The sequence below is a fragment of the Lagenorhynchus albirostris genome, chromosome 1, assembly GCF_949774975.1.
Source record: "Lagenorhynchus albirostris chromosome 1, mLagAlb1.1, whole genome shotgun sequence".
NCBI classification, from domain to species: domain Eukaryota; kingdom Metazoa; phylum Chordata; class Mammalia; order Artiodactyla; family Delphinidae; genus Lagenorhynchus; species Lagenorhynchus albirostris.
In genome coordinates this window covers 11705447-11723517 of record NC_083095.1, presented here as the reverse complement: position 1 = coordinate 11723517, position 18071 = coordinate 11705447, and the positions used below count along the sequence as shown (strand labels likewise).

Below are 18071 nucleotides of genomic sequence, written 5' to 3'. Positions count from 1 at the left end.
CGCAGACCACTACTGGTCTGCGGCCTGTTAGGAGCTGGGCCGCACAGCAGGAGGTGAGTGGCCGGCAAGCGAACGAAGCTTCATCTGCCGCTCCCCATGGCTCTCCATCCCCATGGCTCCCCATCGCGCGCATTACCGCCTGAACCATCCCCCACCCTCACCCGAGTTCCGCAGGAAAAATGTCTTCCACGAAACCGGTCCGTGGTGCCAAAAAGGTTGGGGACCGCTGCCCTAGACTATGTGTAATGGGAGAGTGCTCACAGCGTCACTGCAACAGTAAAAATCAAGAAATAATCCAGGGCTTCCCTGGTGGCGCAGTGGTTGAGAGTCCACCTGCCGATGCAGGGGACACGGGTTCGTGCCCCGGTCCGGGAAGACCCCACATGACGCGGAGCGGCTGGGCCCGTGAGCCGTGGCCGCTGAGCCTGCGCGTCCGGAGCCTGTGCTCCGCAACGGGAGAGGCCACAACAGTGAGAGGCCCGCGTACCGGAAAAAAAAAAAAAAAAAAGAAGTGCAAGACCTGTACACTGAAAATTATAAAACAGTGCTGAGGGAAATTAAAGAAGATCTAAATAGAGGAACATCTCATGTTCATGGATCAGAAGACTTACTACCCTTAAAATTTTTAAAAACCGATCAGCAGGGATTTCTGTAGAAATGGACATGATGATCCTAAAATTTGTACAGAACTGCAAAAGACCTAGAATAGTGAAAAAAAATATTGAAAAAAAACAAAGCTGGAGGACTTTCACTTCCTGTTTTCAAAACTACACTGGGGAAGAAGAGTCTTTTCAACAAATGGTGCTGGGACAATTTGGATATCCATAAGCAAAATGATGAACTTAGACCCTCACTTCACACCATATACAAAAATTAACTCGAAGTGGATCGTAGACTTAAATGTAAGGGCTAAAATAATAGAACTTTCAGAAGATAACCTAGGAGAAAATCTTTGGAACCTTGAGTTGTAACTGCAAATATGTCATAGATATGATACCGAAAGCATGGCCTATAAAAGGAAAAAACTGACAAACTGGACGTCATCAAAATTAGAAACGAGTGCTTCAAAAAACACCGGTAAGAAAATGAAAAGACAAACAGCAGAGTAAGAGGAAAATGTCTGCAAAACACATATCTGATAGAGGACTTGTACCTAGAATATGCAGAGAACTCTTACACCTCAATAAAACAATCAGTCCAATCAAAAATAGATAAATGATTTAAATAAACATTTCACTTAACTAGATATACTAATAAGCCCATAAAAAGATGATGTCCACGATCATTAGTTATTAGGGAAATGCAAATTAAAACCACAATGAGATACCACTTCATAGCCAGACAGACAGTAACAAGTGTTGGTGAGTATAAACCAGGAACCTTCATCTACTACTTGTGGGAATGTAAAATGATGCAGCCATTTTGGAAAATTGTTTCACAGTTTCTTCAAAAGTTAAGTATAAATTTACCATATGACCCAGTAAATTCTACTCTTAGGTGTCTGCACAAGAGAAACAAAAACATTTGTCCGTATAGACAAAGACCTGCACACAAATGTTCTTAGCCGTATGATTCAAATAGACAAAAAAATGGAAACAACCCAAATGTCCATCAACTGGTAAACAGAAACAAATGTGGTTTATCCATACAATGGAACACTATTTGGCAAGAAAAGGAATGAAGTACTGATACAGGTTACAACACAGATAAACTACAAAAACATTACCCTAAGAGAAGCCATACACAAAACACCACATTGCAGGGCTCCACTTGCGTGAAATGTTCAGAAAGGGCAAACTTACAGAGATAGAAAGGGTATTAGTGGTTGCCTCGGCCTGGAGGTAGGGAAATTGGTCCAAGGGATCTTACTGGGGAGATGCAGATGTTCTAAAACTGGTTTATGGTGATGTTTGCACAATTTGGTAAATGTACTAAAAAAATCATTGAGTGGAGCCCTTGAAATGGGTGAATTATACATGCTCTGTAAAATAGGCTTCAATAAGACCATATATTTTAGAAAATATATTCAGCCTGTCCTGTTAGTGCTCCCCTACACTGTCTGGCTCCTCACCACCACCTTGACAGGCAGGTGCTTTTACGCCCATTTCACAGATGCGGACAAGCTCAGGAAGGGCTCATGGCTTCCAACCCAGATCTCCTGCCCCCGACCACGCCCTACGCCCTGCCTCCACACACAGTGGTCTCAGAGCCAAGCAGTGATTCTCTCTTGGGTCCTTGGAGTTACTTGGTTGCCTCTAACTTTCTTAATTCAGAAGGGTTTTTGGTTGGAGTCAAGCATTTACTGGTACCCAAGAGAGATAAAAGGTAGGGTTAGGCCAAGTCAAATGACTTGGAGATGGTGTTAAAGGTTACTTGAATGGATTCCCTGGAACATATCTGATCTCTATGCATTTTTTCCCCTTAAAACAGAAATGCCATACGAGATGCCATGTGAGAGGAGGGTATTGAGCAAGGCTTTAAAGAAAGGGCAGAGCCCTCTGGACTACTGAACAGAGACTGCTGACTCAGCTTGTTTCATGGCCTGCGTAAGGAGTTCTGACGGGGCTTACTAATGCATCCCGTGATGTCCTGGTGCAGGCCACTGTCTGGACACTGATTGTGCTGCCTTACCTCAGGCCAACTGTAAGCAAAATAAGGATAACCGGCTTGGAGCAAAGGCTAAATACTGGGCATGTTCTAGTCACTGCCAAGGGGTCCACTTTCAAACCAGGTAGGGGCTGGGAAGTGGTTCTCACGGGCTGCTCATTGAGAGGATATTACCACTTGAGGGTATATTACCACTGCGTGTATATGACCACTTCCTGACACGTGCTCTGAGCACGGCAGAGGCTAAGCCCTGGGTCTGGGCTTTGCGGGGATGCCTCACTGAGCTCACCACCACCTCAAATTTTCCAGAGGAGAATCAGAGGTTTAGAGCGAGACTACGTAATTTGTTCAAACTAATACAGCAGGTGAGCGGAGAGCAGGAATTATACCCGGGGTCTGTGTAAGTCCACGGCCCACATTCCCCACGACCCTGCCCAGCCTCTGGCTTGTACAAGGACGGCCCTCCTGGGCTAACTGCCTTCCCCCAAGTCAGTCCTACTCCGCTCTGCTCTCCATCCATGTTTCTGTTTCTAAAATATACGTGATATTTTGCAACAAGATGGATTAACTTCAAACACATTATGCTGAGCAAAAGAAGCCAGAGACCACAAAGACTGCATATTGTATGACTCCATTTATAGGAAGTTTTTGGAGAAGGCGAAACAATAAAGACAGAAGGCAAATCCTTGGTTGCATGGGGCTGGGATGGGCACAGGCATGGGGAACTTTCTAGAATGATGGAAGGGTCCTAAAACCGGACTGTGATAATGCTTGCACAACTGTATGAATTTACTAAAAATCACAAAGGATAGGTGAATTGTATGACATGTAAACGTATACCTCTTCAATAAAGCTGTTTCTAAAAAGGGGTCATTGTACACACTTTAAAAGTATATAAAATGAAAGGCAGTCTCTCAGAAATGTAATGACTCTGCCCTTGACCCTCCATCATCATATCTTCTCCTCCCGACTCCGACGTGTGTGAGTTCTAGACTTCTCCCTCTCCCTCCCTGCTTCCTCCTGGCCCCAGGATGTGGATGTTCTCAAAGCCTTCCCGGATGAGGTGGAGCTCCCTTCCTTACCGCGCCAGCCCCCAGCTTGAGACCAGCAGAGGGGAAGAGGCACCAGCATTCTCCCAGCCCCTCACCCCTCCTGCTGTTCTCAAACCACCCCTGTCCTACTGCCAACACGCCAGACCTCCTCCTTCAGTGCCCCACTGCCCAGCAGTGACCTCAAACCGCCCCCCAAGCCCCCTTCTCCTAGTGACACCTGGCTCACATCTGCCTGTCCTCCCAACTCCCACCATCCTCAGCGTCCTCCTGTTGGCCTGGGCAAGGGTGAACTTCACCTTCAATCTACTTAACACCACCCCCCGCTGCCCCCACTGGGCCTTATACTTTCCTTCTCGGCATGCTCAAATCTCTGCCCTAAAAGAAACCCTCCTCCAGTCCTGTACCTGCTCTGGTGACCTACATACTTCTTTTTCCCCCTTACAAGCCTGTCGGAAGAATAGATGGTACCGCTGTCCCCGTGTGCAGCTTAGCTTGCACTGCGGGGCCTCTCTCTCTGTCCTCCATGCACTGCAGCCTGGCTTCTGCCTCTGCCACTGCAGAAGCCTGTCCTCCCAAGACCTTCCCCCCAACACTCAAGAGGCCGCACGCCCACCAGCATCACCGCAGACCAACCAACTCCCTCTCTGTCATCCCATTATCCCAGCCAAAAATGGAAAACAGAGAAATCCAATTCAGTTTAACCAACATAGGTTAAATAACCATCAGAAAGCACAGAAAAGCTCTCTGCGGTGATTTAATTGTGCCTGGTGTACAAATCTTCCCTAAACAAAAGAAATCTGTGATAATGAGTGCTGTGTTCACTCAAGGAAAATATAAACCTCTATAAAAATGTAAGTTTAAAGGTCTGTGTAGAGGGGCTTCCCTGGTGGCACAGTGGTTAAGAATCCGCCTGCCAATGCAGGGAACACGGGTTCGATCCCTGTTCCGGGAAGATCCCACATTCCGTGGAGCAACTCAGCCTATGCACCACAACTGCTGAGCCTGTGCTCTAGAACCCATGAGCCACAACTACTGAGCTCACGTGCTACAACTACTGAAGCCCACGCACCTAGTGCCCGTGCTCCACAACGAGAAGCCACCGCAGTGGGAAGTCCCCACTTGCTGCAACTAGAGAAAGCCCACCCAGCAATGAAGACCCAACACAGACTAAAATAAATAAATTTATTTAAAAAAATAGTCTGTGTAGAAAAAAAAGTGTGTGTAGGTTCTAGGGGACAAGTTCTTTCAAATGCTATTTTAGTGCTCGGCCTCCAAAGTCGAGACGGCAAATGTTGGCAGAGAACCCGTCCGGCTGGTATATGGGCTGAGGCCAGAGATGATTCAGCACCCGCGTTTCCTCTTCACAGCCTCAGTGCCAGCATCCTCCCTCATTTAGGGATGAAAATTTCAGTCTGTGGCCACTTCTGTTTGCCTTGCTTGCCTCATTCCATCTTGATATGCAATATTTTACCCAGGGAAACTAGCAACACTTAAAAATGTTTTCTGGGGCAAAGGTTAATCGGATACCTATACTTAATAATATTTAACCAATAATACATGCTTTTTTAAGTTGGTTGGTGGCTGAGGAAGCAGCCTATCCACTCTCAATGACCCATATTTAACACTGCATCTTTCGGGCTCATGGTTAGAGAGGGAGGAGAAAACTGAGCTGGGCAGTTAGTACTCGGGTTGCTCCTCTTTAACTGGGTCAGGTCTGGGTTAAGCATTAAAAAGAAAAGGGATCATTTTGCCATCATAATTTTTCAATCAAGCCAAATTTCCTATTCAGCTAACATACAAAAAGCATTCAAGAAATAAGTCATTCAATAATCATCAAATTATAGAGCCGGTAGGAAGTTCATCTAAACCAACCCCTATTTAACAGATATGAAACTGACACCCTGGGAGGGAAACGCACGTGAGGCAGCCCTGCTAAGCCATCAGGAACACAGAAGCTAGGTCCGTGCTGTCTAATACAGCAGCCGCTGGCCACGCTTGGTGACTGAGCACTTCAAATATGACCAGTCCAAACTGAATGTAACGTGAAGGTAAACGTGCACTGGATTTTGATGACTTAGTATATTTTAAAAAAACGTAAAGTATCTCATTAGTAACTTTTTATATTGTTTACAAATGAAATGATTTTGATGACTTAGTATATTTTTAAAAAACGTAAAGTATCTCATTAGTAACTTTTTATATTGTTTACAAATGAAATGATGATAGTTTGGCTATATTGGGTTAAAGAGGACATATGAAAGTTAATTTCACCTGTTTCTTTTTAGTTTAAAAAATAACAAAAATGTGGCTACTAGAAAATTTGCCACGACACAGGTGGCTCTCCTGTTGGACGGCGCTGCTCTGGAGCTAGTCAGTCTGGGTTTGAATCCTGGCTCGACCACTAGCCATCTGGGCCACGTTGGGTTGAAGTACTGACCTTTTCAAAGCCTCAGTCCATGCATCCGTAAAAAGGGAACAACAACCAGACCTACTGCACGTAACCCCACAACGGTTAAATGAGTTCATTTGTGTAAAGGGCTCTTAGATGCAAGCCCAGCACCAACCATGATCATCTGTGCATCTTGTCTCTGAGAACTGAAAGATTCAATGACTTTTTTTTCTTTTTTTTAAATTTTCTTACTCTTTTTAAAAATTTTTTTTAATTAAAAAAAATTTTTAAATATTTATTTATTTGGTTGCACCAGGTCTTAGTTGTGGCAGGCGGGTTCCTTAGTTGTGGCTCGCCAGCTCCTTAGTTGCAGCACATACGCTCCTTAGTTGTAGCACGTGGGCTCCTTAGTTGTGGCATGTGAACTCTTAGTTGCGGCATGCATGTGGGATCTAGTTCCCTGAGCAAGGATCAAACCCGGGCCCCCTGCATTGGGAGCATGGAGCCTTATCCACCGCACCACCAGGGAAGTCCCTAAAATTATTTATTTATTTATTTTTGCTGCACCGCACAGCTTGCAGGATCTTAGTTCCCCAACCAGGGATTGAACCCGGATCCTCAGCAGTGAAAGAGTGCAGTCCTCACCACCGAACCACCAGGGAATTCCCTCAATGACTTTTTAAATAACAACTTTATTAAGGTATAATTCACATACCATAAAAGTCAACCTTTTAAAATATACAATTCAGTGGTTTCTAGTATGTTCACAAAGTCACGCAACCATCACCACTCTCAAATTCCAGAACATTTTCATCACCCCCAAAAGAGACCCATACCCATTAGCAGTCATTCCCTCTGCCCAGACCTTGGCAACTACTAATCTACATTCTGTTTCTCTAGATTTCCCTCTGCTAGACTTTCATATATAAATGGAATCCTATGGTCCTTTGTGACCGCCTTCTCTCACTTAGCATAATGTTTTATGGTTCAGCCATGTTGAAGCATGTATACAGTACTCTGTTGTTTTTTATGGCCAAATGTATGGATGGACTAAATTTTGTTTATCCATTTATCAGTTGATGGACACTTGGACTGTTTCCACTTTTTGGTTAACGTGAACAAAACTGCTCTCATCATCTGAGTACAAGTTTTATTAGGGGGGACATATGTGTTTATTTATTTATTTTAGTATATACCTAAAGAGTGAAATGCTGGGTCATATGGTCACTGTGTGTTGAAACTTTTGAAGAACGGCCAGACTGTTTTCCGAAGCAGCTGCACCGTTTTACGTTCTCACCTGGAGGCTGCATTTTTAATGTATTTACAAATACAGATTCTTTCCGCCCTGATTTCTGCCAGGCTGATTTGCTGGGAATGCCAGGAAAGATGAGGAGAAAGGGGTAAGGGCACAGCAGCAGGGCAGAGGCGTGGAGGGCAAAGAGGCCTCGCGAGGCTTTGACCAGAGTCCCGTCTGCACCTCAACTTGCTGCGTGGCCTCGGGCGAGTCACCTCCTCTCTTCAAGTCTCAGTTTCCTTATTTATAAAATGAAGGCATTAGACCAGTGGGTCTCAACTGGGGACATTTGGCACAGGCTGGAGACAACTTTGGTCGTGACAGTGGGTTGGGTGATGCTCCTGGTATCTAGAGGGCAGGGGTCAAGGATGCTGGTAAACATCCTACAATGTGCAGGACAGGCCCCCAACAATAAAGAATTACCTGGACCCAAGTGTCAATAGTGCCAAGGTTGAGAAACCCTGCATCAGACTGAGGTGACCCCAGATGGGCCACTTTGAGAAACTGTCAAAATGTTTTCCAAAATGGCCGCACCATTTCATAATCCACCCAGCAACGTGGGAGGGTTCCCATTTCTCCATAGCCTCACCAACGCACTTATCTTTGCCAACCTAATAGGAACATAACTGGCTTTTTAAAAAGTCTGTTCCAGTAACAATGTCCAGGACTGTTTACAGAATGCCAGCGTCATAAAGGAAACGATTAGTCATTTTCTTACCTGGTGCCTATAATTATACCAGCCATTTGATCCCGCGACGATCACCACCCAGTGCTTGCCTCCGTCCTCAGGATCATCCACGGGAATAGCACCAGCTCCCAGGGCCAAGCTGAGCAACACAGCGACTTCCCAAATCATTCTGCGCCTTGGAGTTCCACTGTAGAAATCTGGGAAGAAAAAGGCTGAGTCAAGCAAGAAAGGAATGACATGAACAGAAGAACATGACTGGCCCCTAGGCAAAGATCACAGCAAATGGATCAAAAAGATAAGACGATTTAGTCGTCAGACACAACAAGCTGAGGATAAAAATGATGACAGAGCAGAATTTTATTCTTAGCTCTGCGGCCCTTTTCCCCGGGTGGAGCAGGGGGCTGCCCATAGCTCCCAACCTTCACTGTGGGTCGAAGTTACGAGTATAAACTAAAGAATATTGAGAAAGCTCTTGGGGCAACCTTTTAAAGTTTTTGTCACAACTTGGAATATGGCAGACAAAATTCATCAACAAACTTGACTGTGTTGGAAGAACGCCTACCACATACTATGAACTATTTGTAAGAAAACAGACATATAATGTGTGCATAGCAAAATGTGGAAGGCAGACAAAATTTAACAGCAGTTATTCTTGGTAGGTGGAATTAAGGATGATCTTTATTTTTGTCTCTTTTACTACACTTAATATATATTAATTATACAATAAAGTTTGTAAAAATTCAACATACATTCAATATAAACACGGGGGGGGGGCAATTTACGTTTGGGAGTTATCTGGATAAGCTAGAGTCTAACACTGGCAGCCCAAATGAATGTCTTTGCATAACACAATCCATTTACATTATTCTGTACAAGGGGCAGGGCAAATATTTTAATCCTTGTTTTACAGGACGGGGAGGTTGAAGCATGAGAGAAGTGACTTGCCCAATATCTACAGACAGTCAGCTCTGGCCAGAGATCAGAACCAATGCCTTCTGAATTCCTGGTCCAGCCTTTCTGCTACATGGTTCTGCATCTCAAGACTTTATTCTTAATGAAGTACATGCCCAATTTTATACTTCATTGCCAAAACTTTGAAGGGATTTAAAGCACAAAAGGCAAGACTGAGGCCACTTTGCATTACTCAGACAAGTATATTATCTTACCGCCCTGTGTCCTGACTATGTTATTTTAAAAAACAGCCTTCCTGTGACAGAAGCCAGGCCTCTCACTCTGAGACAAGAGGAAAAACAGTCTTTGAGCATCTCAGTCTGCTCTGAGATATAGAAACTCAGAGCAGAGCAAAGTCTAGGAGGCTAACCTCTGCCTCCGATGCCTTTTGACGGAACAGCGCTCATTCACTCATTCACTAATTTATTCACTCATTCATTCACCCATTGGGCCAGAGTCTCCTGAACTCCAACCCTGCCAAACAAAGTGCTGGGTGCCAGGAACGCAGCAGGGACAGGACAAGGCCTCTGTCCTCACGGATCGCACAGCCAGCTAAGGCATGAACCACGTCTAAGCCTAAGAAGCCATCCTCAGCATCTGCGCCTGACACTGTGCTGAAACTCAAAATGATGGATGTCCCCCCAAGTGAAAGAACAGAAAGCCCTGAGTCTGGTCAAAGTTTAAACAAGTAAAAGCACCTCGGGCCAGCGCTTCTCCAACTCGACTGTCCGCCGAGATCACCTGGGGGGCTTGTTAGAAGGCCGATTCTGATTCAGTAGGCCTGGGCAGGGCCTGAGACTCTGCATTTCTGACAAGCTCTGGGTGATGCCCAGGACAACACTTGGACTCACAGCAGGCCTCTTCCTTAACCCTGGCAGGCTCTAGTCGGCTCCGCCCAGAAGCCTGGCATCCCCGTCAAGAAACCACACTACTCTAACCCCCGGATAACGTCTCCCAAGAACTCAGTTCTTAACGTGTAAGAATTAAGAATCTGAGTTGGTGCTGGATCCAGGTTTCTTTAGCTCTACTGCAAGGTCACGGATGCACGGGTAGCTACAATAACGTGCCCCAGGTTTGTTTTCAAGATTGTCTCGGAACGGTCAAGGTGCGTCACAGATGAGGGCAGTGGACTGCCCAGGCTGCCCCAACACTGGAACCTGCTGGTCTGTGAGTACGTTAGCGTGTATCGGAGGATGCTCTCCCGAGTCCACTCGACCTGCCCAGGGCTCACCACGGGGCAATAAAAGGTGAAGTTATACAAATGTATGAAGCAGCAGCAGTGAGGTCAGGCAAGAGACAGCCAAGCTCCCGTCCCCAGAGCTCTGCAGTGGCCTCCAAACGGGAGGGGAGGTGTGCTAGTGACTGCTGAGGTCCTCCTGGCTGTAGCCAAGCCTCCCAGGAAGCCGTCCCATGCGGCAGGGGTCGGCAAACTCTTTCTGTAAAGGGTTGGAAAGTAAGTATTTTCAGCTTTGCAGGTCACATCATTTCCATCACAACTCTTCAATTCCCATTGTATCACGAAAGCAGCCAAGACAATACAGAAACCAGTAGACATGGCTACGTTCTGGTAAAACTGAAACAACAGGGAGCCAGAATGTGCTCTCAGCCCACGTGACTGGTACGGCCTGGGGTTTTTATCATCTTGCATCGGCAATCATGAAACAGGCTCTCTGGTTTGCACACCATTCTCTTCTGAGTTTTGATCATGCGACTTAATCCCGAAGGGGCTCATTCCTCTGGAGACACTGGTGTGTGACCTTTCCCCCTCTTTTTTTTTTTTCCTGTGCCTCACAGCATGCAGGATCTTAGTTCCCCTGACCAGGGATCGAACTCGTGGCCCCTGCAGTGGAAGCATGGATCCTTAACCACTGGACCACGGGGGAAGTCCTCCCCCTTCATATTGAAATAAAATACTAAAATTGAATGGTTGCCTGACTGTGAAAAACAGAATAGACATCACCAGCTCAAATGCCTAAATTAGCAAACAAAAAACACCACCAGGCTAGTTTTACAAGTTCCAGTTTACCTTTCATTCTTCTACTAAAATACCAGCAAGTTACTCCTCGGTGAGGCAAAGTACCTTATCCATACACAAGTGATATTTTCATGGTTAACATTTGGCGATGGTTCCTGTCTATCTTCTTTTTCTTCTTCTTCTTATAAACACAGAGTTGTGGTTCCTTGAACACAATGCCAAGTTAAAAGCCTCACAGGGACTTCGCTGGTGGCGCAGTGGTTAAGAATCCGCCTGCCAATGCAGGCGACACGGGTTCTAGCCCTGGTCAGGGAAGATCCCACATGTCGCAGAGCAACTAGGTCCGTGCGCCACAACTACTGAGCCTGTGCTCTAGAGCGCACACACCACAACTACTGAGCCCGCACGCCTAGAGCCTGCGCTCCAACAAGAGAAGCCGCCGCAATGAGAATCCCACGCACGGTAAGGAAGAGTAGCCCCCACTCTCCGCAACTGGAGAAAGCCTGAGGGCAGCATCGAAGACCCAAGGCAGCCAAAAATAAATCAATAAAATAAATTTTTAAAACAAATAAATAAATAAAAGCCTCACAGGGTGATACTGACTGGGAAATGCAACTTAAAAAAACATACTAATGCTATTCTGGGAAACATATCAGGGCCTGGGGCAAAGGAAAGATGTGAAAGTAATATAATCCTTCCATTGCCCTCAGCAATGAATACATTTCAAAGCAGCAGGTCTCAGACAGCAACTTCCTGGTCAGCAATATTCTTGACAAAGTCAAAACATGAAAACAAAGTCATAATCTTGCAGCATACCTATTATTCTTGTTTCATCAGAGTGAAAAGTTCATGAGGAAAAAGTAAAATGATCCCTGCCAAACGAGCCCTTGGCGACCGCCCTTTGCTCTTGGCCCTCCATGGCACCAGTCACACGGGCGCTGTCATCTACTTCTTCCTGTCTACCCACCCACCCGTCCAACAAACATGGCCTGAGCACCCACCAGGTGCTCACAGGCACTGAACAGGGCGCCAAACAGATGAAACCCTTCGCAGAGCTGACATTCTAGCAGGAAGAGACAGACCATTCAAACGCACAGGTTGTCCGGTGGTAATGAGTGCTGGGGAAGAAATAAAGGCAGGGGGAGGCAGTCCCAGTGGGAGTGGCTGGTATCATTTTCAAAAGGGGGAGATTTTTTTTTTTTTTTTTTTTTTTTTGCGGTACGCAGGCCTCTCACTGTTGTGGCCTCTCCCGTTGCGGAGCACAGGCTCCGGACGCGCAGGCTCAGCGGCCACGGCTCACGGGCCCAGCCGCTCCGCGGCATGTGGGATCTTCCCGGACCGGGGCACGAACCCGTGTCCCCTGCATCGGCAGGTGGACTCTCAACCACCCGCCCCGCCACCAGGGAAGCCCGGGGGAGATTTTAAGAAGGTAAGGGAGCCCGCCTGGAAGCAACATAAATGGTCATCTACAGGGGCCTGCCTAGTTAAATCAATTAGGATACATCCTTATAATGGGATACAGTGACGCCTTTAAAAGAGGAAGGCAGTCTTTAACGTGCCAAGCGTGGAAAGACCTCCAAGGGGATGGTTAGGGGTATGTGTTCAGTCTGCTAACTGTTTGCAGGGAGAAAATGACCCAGGTAGCTTTTGCTCTAACCACGGGCGGGACCGAAGTTTCCCCAAGAGTACTGTGCTGCTGCACATGGTGGGTGAGTGGGATATGTGTGTGTCTATGAGCCATGCAGTGTGTGAGGCACTTTACCATCTTCACAACAGCCTGTGAGCAGTCTCATTACTCCCTTCAGCTGAGACGGACTCGCAGAGGTGGAGAAACTAGGTAGAAAGTGGCACTGCTGGGTGACACACAGATCTCATTCCAAAGATTGCGTCTTCCACTACACCACCTCACTTGTCACAAAAAAGCACTGTTTATGTGAACATCTGGGAGACCCTGCAACCACAGATGGGAGCGCTGCAGCCCATACCCCAGGGCCTCCAAGTTTCCCCCAGTAGCAGGATACCCACTGTACTCTTCACCACCCTATTTTAAAGCGCTTGTTGGTAATCGGTTATAAAGAGCTCTTAGAAGAAGAACCCGTCAAAGGAGAACCTGAACCACACAAAGTCAAAGTCAACGGACAAGCCTTTACAAATGAATTTCAGCAGCCTCCAAGGACAGGTCCTCACTGGTTCCACTGGTCCTGCAACCCTCTCAGGCTACAGGGCTACATGAGGTCAGTGATTCAATTGAAGGGCTCCACTTGACTTCAGGAAGTGTACCATCAAGTGGGGTTTATCCATTTGGGAGGTTTGGGACAGAATGCCCATTCTAGATCAACTGGTACCAGCAATGCAAGTAATAGGCTACCGTTAGAGGACCATCTAAATAGCAGAATCAAGTTCAGCGCCATGTCTGACACCAAAGCCTGCACCTTAACCACCATTATGACCTCCCACCATCAGCCCTGTACTTGCTACTTGCTCTGGGTTAGAGACAGCGAACCAGCAAAGCCAGGAGAAGCAGCTGGGCAGACAATGGTATATGTGAAGAGCCTTCCAAACCTACAGGTTTTTGATTCCGCTCTCTGTTCCCTGGGGGCTTACAACAAAACCATCATGCAAGAGAGACAAGGACAGATGACAAGGACCCCTCCTTCACCAAACTTAAGTCAAGCTCCTCTGAGCCCTCTTCTCGACTAGACCTTGGCCTGCTGAGCCCAGGTTTAGAAGAATCCTGCAAGAACCTCCCATCTTTGACATCTAATCAAGCTCCTCTTAGTCATTTTTCAGCCACTGACCCTCCCACTCTGCCTATTGGTGATAAGTCTCAGCTGTCCTTGATGTATTTGGAGTTGAACTCAGTTCTATACTGAAGTCTCTCTCTTCTAAGGCAACCGCTGGAATAAAACCTGTCTTGCCATTTTTTAACAAATGTCAGGTGCAATTACTCTTTAACATGGGACAGGTAGTGACTAAGTCAAGGGAGACCCTCTCTGGGCCTTAACTGTCCATCTGTGAAATGAAACGGTAGAACTAAACTATTAAGGGCCCATTCAGTTCTCAAATCCTTTGATTTCCTGTTTCAAGAGTGAAATAAAAAAAAAGAATCCAAATAGGTCTTATCTCAAATCTCAAACAAAATATGGATTTTGTTCAAGTTAGTTAATCAAACTTTTTTCCAGAGGGAAAATTTCTGATTCAGTGGCAAAGCAGATTCTAGATTAGAGCATGTCCTTCAAGGTTATCTAATTCTGATTCTATGGAAATTTTTTTCACAACTCTGTAAACCATGGGTACTAGCAATACTAGTAATTCATGTCTAAAGACATGCAAATGAATTCTATCAAGTGAAGGTTCAAGTGACTCTAGTGAAAGAAAGAATCCAGGCTTCACAATGCACATTTCAGTATTTCTAATCTACAAATGTACTTTGGATTCTCCTTTGAACTGGTTGTAATACCTCACTGAATCTCCTCATTAATAAGTTAAATACAATCTTTAACACTCGTTCATTTTTATATCTGTATAAAATTATGACTTTAATTTTTAAAAATTATATTTTAACATTACAAAAGGTACTAGCAGCTATATCATATTTCAAAATATAGTCAAGAAAGCATTATTTATTGATTATTATTTTTTACATCAAAGATTTTTTTTTGACATCTTTATTGGAGTATAATTGCTTTACAATGTTGTGTTAGTTTCTGCTGTATAACAAAGTGAATCAGCTATACATATACATATATCCCCATATGCCCTTCCTCTTGCGTCTCCCTCCCACCCTCCCTATCCCACCCCTCTAGGTGGTCACAAAGCACCGAGCTGATCTCCCTGTGCTATGTGGCTGCTTCCCACTAGCTATTTATTTTACCTTTGGTAGTGTATATATGTAAATGCCACTCTCTCACTTCATCCCAGCTTACCCTTCCCCCTCCCTACATTTTTTAAATCTACTAATGATTACAATTAGGAATCTAGCAAAGTTAAATTTGACCAATGGTTAATGGTTTTTCTACAGTTTTATTTTCACTGCTTTTATTGGCACTTGAATTCCTGTTTTTGAATTTCTTCCAAATTACTATATTTTAAAACCTGGGATTAATAATGTTTGTAGTCTTTTCCCAAAATCAATGAACATGACTTTTATAGCCAGATGTTAATTATTAAGTTTAATTTTGCTATAATTTATATTTTACAAAATTGAAGGATACACATTAAACTACAGAAATGTACAAAGTATAACATAAAATACCTGTTTACCATCATCCAGATCATCAACTGTTAATATTCTGTAAATCCGTTAACCCTCTTTCCCCGTAAACAAAACATTACAGAAAATATAGTCCCCCATGTCCTGTCCCATTCTCCCCATACCACAAGGTAACCACTACCGTAAGTTATTTCATTCCAATCAATTTATTATACTTTAAAAAATATATATCCACTTTATAAACATTCCCCTACTAACAGACATTTAGGCTGTTTCAATTTTTTTACTATTACAAACAATGTTGCAAAAACATTCTTATACTCATCTCCTTGTACACAAATGTCTCTTTCTCTAAGGTACTTTAGGAGTAGAACCACTGAGACTTAAGATATACCTATTTGGGGGCTTCCCTGGTGGTGCAGTGGTTAAGAATCTGCCTGCCAATGCGGGAGACACAAGTTCAAGCCCTGGTCCGGGAAGATCCCACACGCCATGGAGCAACTAAGCTTGTGCACCACAACTACTGAGCCTGCGCTCTAGAGCCCGTGAGCCACAACTATCGAGCCTGCATGCTGCAACTACTGAAGCCTGTGCACCTAGAGCCCGTGCTCCACACAAGAGAAGCCACCGCAATGAGAAGCCCGCTCACCGCAACGAAGAGAAGCCCCCGCTCGCCGCAACTAGAGAAAGCCCACGTGCAGCAATGAAAACCCAACGCAGCCAAAAATAAAATTAAAAAAAAAAAAGATATACCTATTTTGCTAGCAGCTGTACTGTTCTAAGATACTCTTCCAAATTTCTATCATCTCTCGAGAGTATCAAACCTCATAATTCCTAATCTGATAGATATAAAGTGATCTAATTATGGGGTTTAATTTGTGTCTCCTGGATTACAGGAAAATTCAAGTCTTATATGCTTAACCATTCAGATTTCAACATCCTCGACATATGTGATAATTTCCCCATCCTAAACTGGGATTCGAATTTTGGTCTACAAAGCAATGTCTGCAGTTTAAGGGGGGAAAAATGCGGGTAATTTCCTAAAAAGATAGTCATAGGTGGAAAACTCAAGAGACAGCATTCGCTTCAGTATATTTTTACTGAACAATACTGGGTATGGTGTTCACCTCCTTAACAGTTCACAGTTTTTTCATCTTCTCTCCCTTCCCGCTGCAACTGTTTTTAAAACCCTCAGCAATTCTCCTGGGAATTACTGCAGTGAGCTCCCTGCTGTGGCCTCTCTCCAACACCTTTCCAAATTAGAGAGTATCTAAGATACACATCTACTAAATTCGGCTTCCAGGGCTTTCAGGACAAAATCCAAATCTCTTACAGCAGCACAGGAGATCCTGCCAAGACGTGCCTCTCTGTTCTCCACTATCCACATGAAATCCCTTGCTCCAACCAGGCTCCGGGACTCCAGGTCCAAAATTGGTGCTCTTTCCCTGTCTTCATCATGCTGTTACCCAGGCGAAACGCTCTTCTCCTACATCTCATTAGCTCCTGCCCATCCCTCAAGCTCCATTCAATCATTCCCTTCTCTGCAAAGTTCTCTCTCTTCCCACAAGTCAGGGTTAGATGCTGCCCCTTGAACACTGGAATGGTTCATGGTAGACTGCCTCTCCCCTTTACGAAATAATCCCTGCTCAAAAAGCTTAGTAAGGCTCAATATATGTTTGCTAACGAATGCAGCCCTGGAGTAAAGAAAGCGGGGCTACTCCACTCACTACATACCACAGGGCAACTCTCAAATCCTGGGCATTTATTTTCACCTCTCAAACAAAGCATACGACACAAAGTTCCTTCTCCCAGCCCCCAGATTCTGCAGTTCTTGGCACTGAATAACACCTGTGGGTATAACCTCAACTCTAAGAGTTAGGAGAGGGGACCAAATCCAGGTAACTTTCACTTCCATTGTTGATGTGAATCATCCTGTAACTCCCACCAGCTCAAGCCTCTGAGAAGTAGAGCTTTCCTGATTTCTCAGGAGGGATGTTTTTATACGTTTGGGTATATTAGTCGTGGTGGTTAACATAACCCCTTCCCCCTTGGACTACTGAGAACTAACTGGAAAGTGGTGCAACCCTCTGCATTACAAGCCTCAACAGCTTGACCTGTTTCTAGATTGTGAAGATGGGAGCCAGGCCCCAGACACCTCCCGGCACTCTCTGGCTATGAGACCTTAGTAAATGTGCTCTCGTCTCGGGTCTGTTTCTCTCTGAGCTCGGAGGGGCCTGGGTCTCCTGCCAGAGCACGCGTAACAGAAGGAGCCCCACCCTGCCAACCAACAACCCCACAGCATGGCAGGCTGAGAGGTCGCAGGGTTTCCCTCGGGATTCATCGTTTGCAGAAACTCCCTTTCGCCGGGTGAGAAATGGATTACTCAGCAAAGGCCGGGGAAACTGAAAATCCCTGCCTTGAAGCCAAGAGCTGCGGCAGATGGGCGACCCTGGTCCGGGGCTTGGGACCCGGCCGCAGTCCCCTGCCAGGAATCACGGTTACCTGCGGTGGGACCGTGGGAACTCCTCGCAACGCGCCGCCTCCAACCAGCCACCTTCCGACGGTAGCCCTGCAGTGATTGCAGAGCAGCGTCCTCGCTCCCCGCTTTGAGGGTCTGCTGCGCCGTGGTGATTGGCGGAGCTTCGGGGCGGGGCGTCTTAGAAAGCCAATGGGAAGCGGGAAAGCGGCCGGAGAGTCGCAGGGACTACGAGTCCCAGCGTGCACCCGCCGGGCCTTCTGAGCTCCGAGGCTAAAGAAACCCAGGGAGGCGGGTACGCAGTGAGCTAGGGCTGGGTGGGTGGGGACGGGGGTCCTGGAGTGCGTGGGAACAGGGGGCGCAGTGATTCCACCCAAGGATCAAAGCCAGCGCGCGGAGCACTTTAACCCTCAGTTTCCAAACTTG

General features: G+C 45.8%; 1 protein-coding gene across 1 annotated transcript in view; it reads right to left on the bottom strand.

Annotated features, from left to right (window-relative positions):
- LGMN (legumain) overlaps nucleotides 1-17795 on the bottom strand; it is a 35115-nt gene extending 17320 nt beyond the window's left edge. The window contains exons 1-2 of the mRNA XM_060167633.1: nucleotides 17672-17795; nucleotides 8061-8227 (exon numbers count right to left, since the gene is read on the bottom strand). Coding sequence (XP_060023616.1) covers nucleotides 8061-8198 — 138 coding nt within the window. The 5' untranslated portion in view covers nucleotides 8199-8227; nucleotides 17672-17795. The remainder of the gene's footprint in view (nucleotides 1-8060; nucleotides 8228-17671) is intronic.
- Nucleotides 17796-18071: the final 276 nt, after the last annotated feature.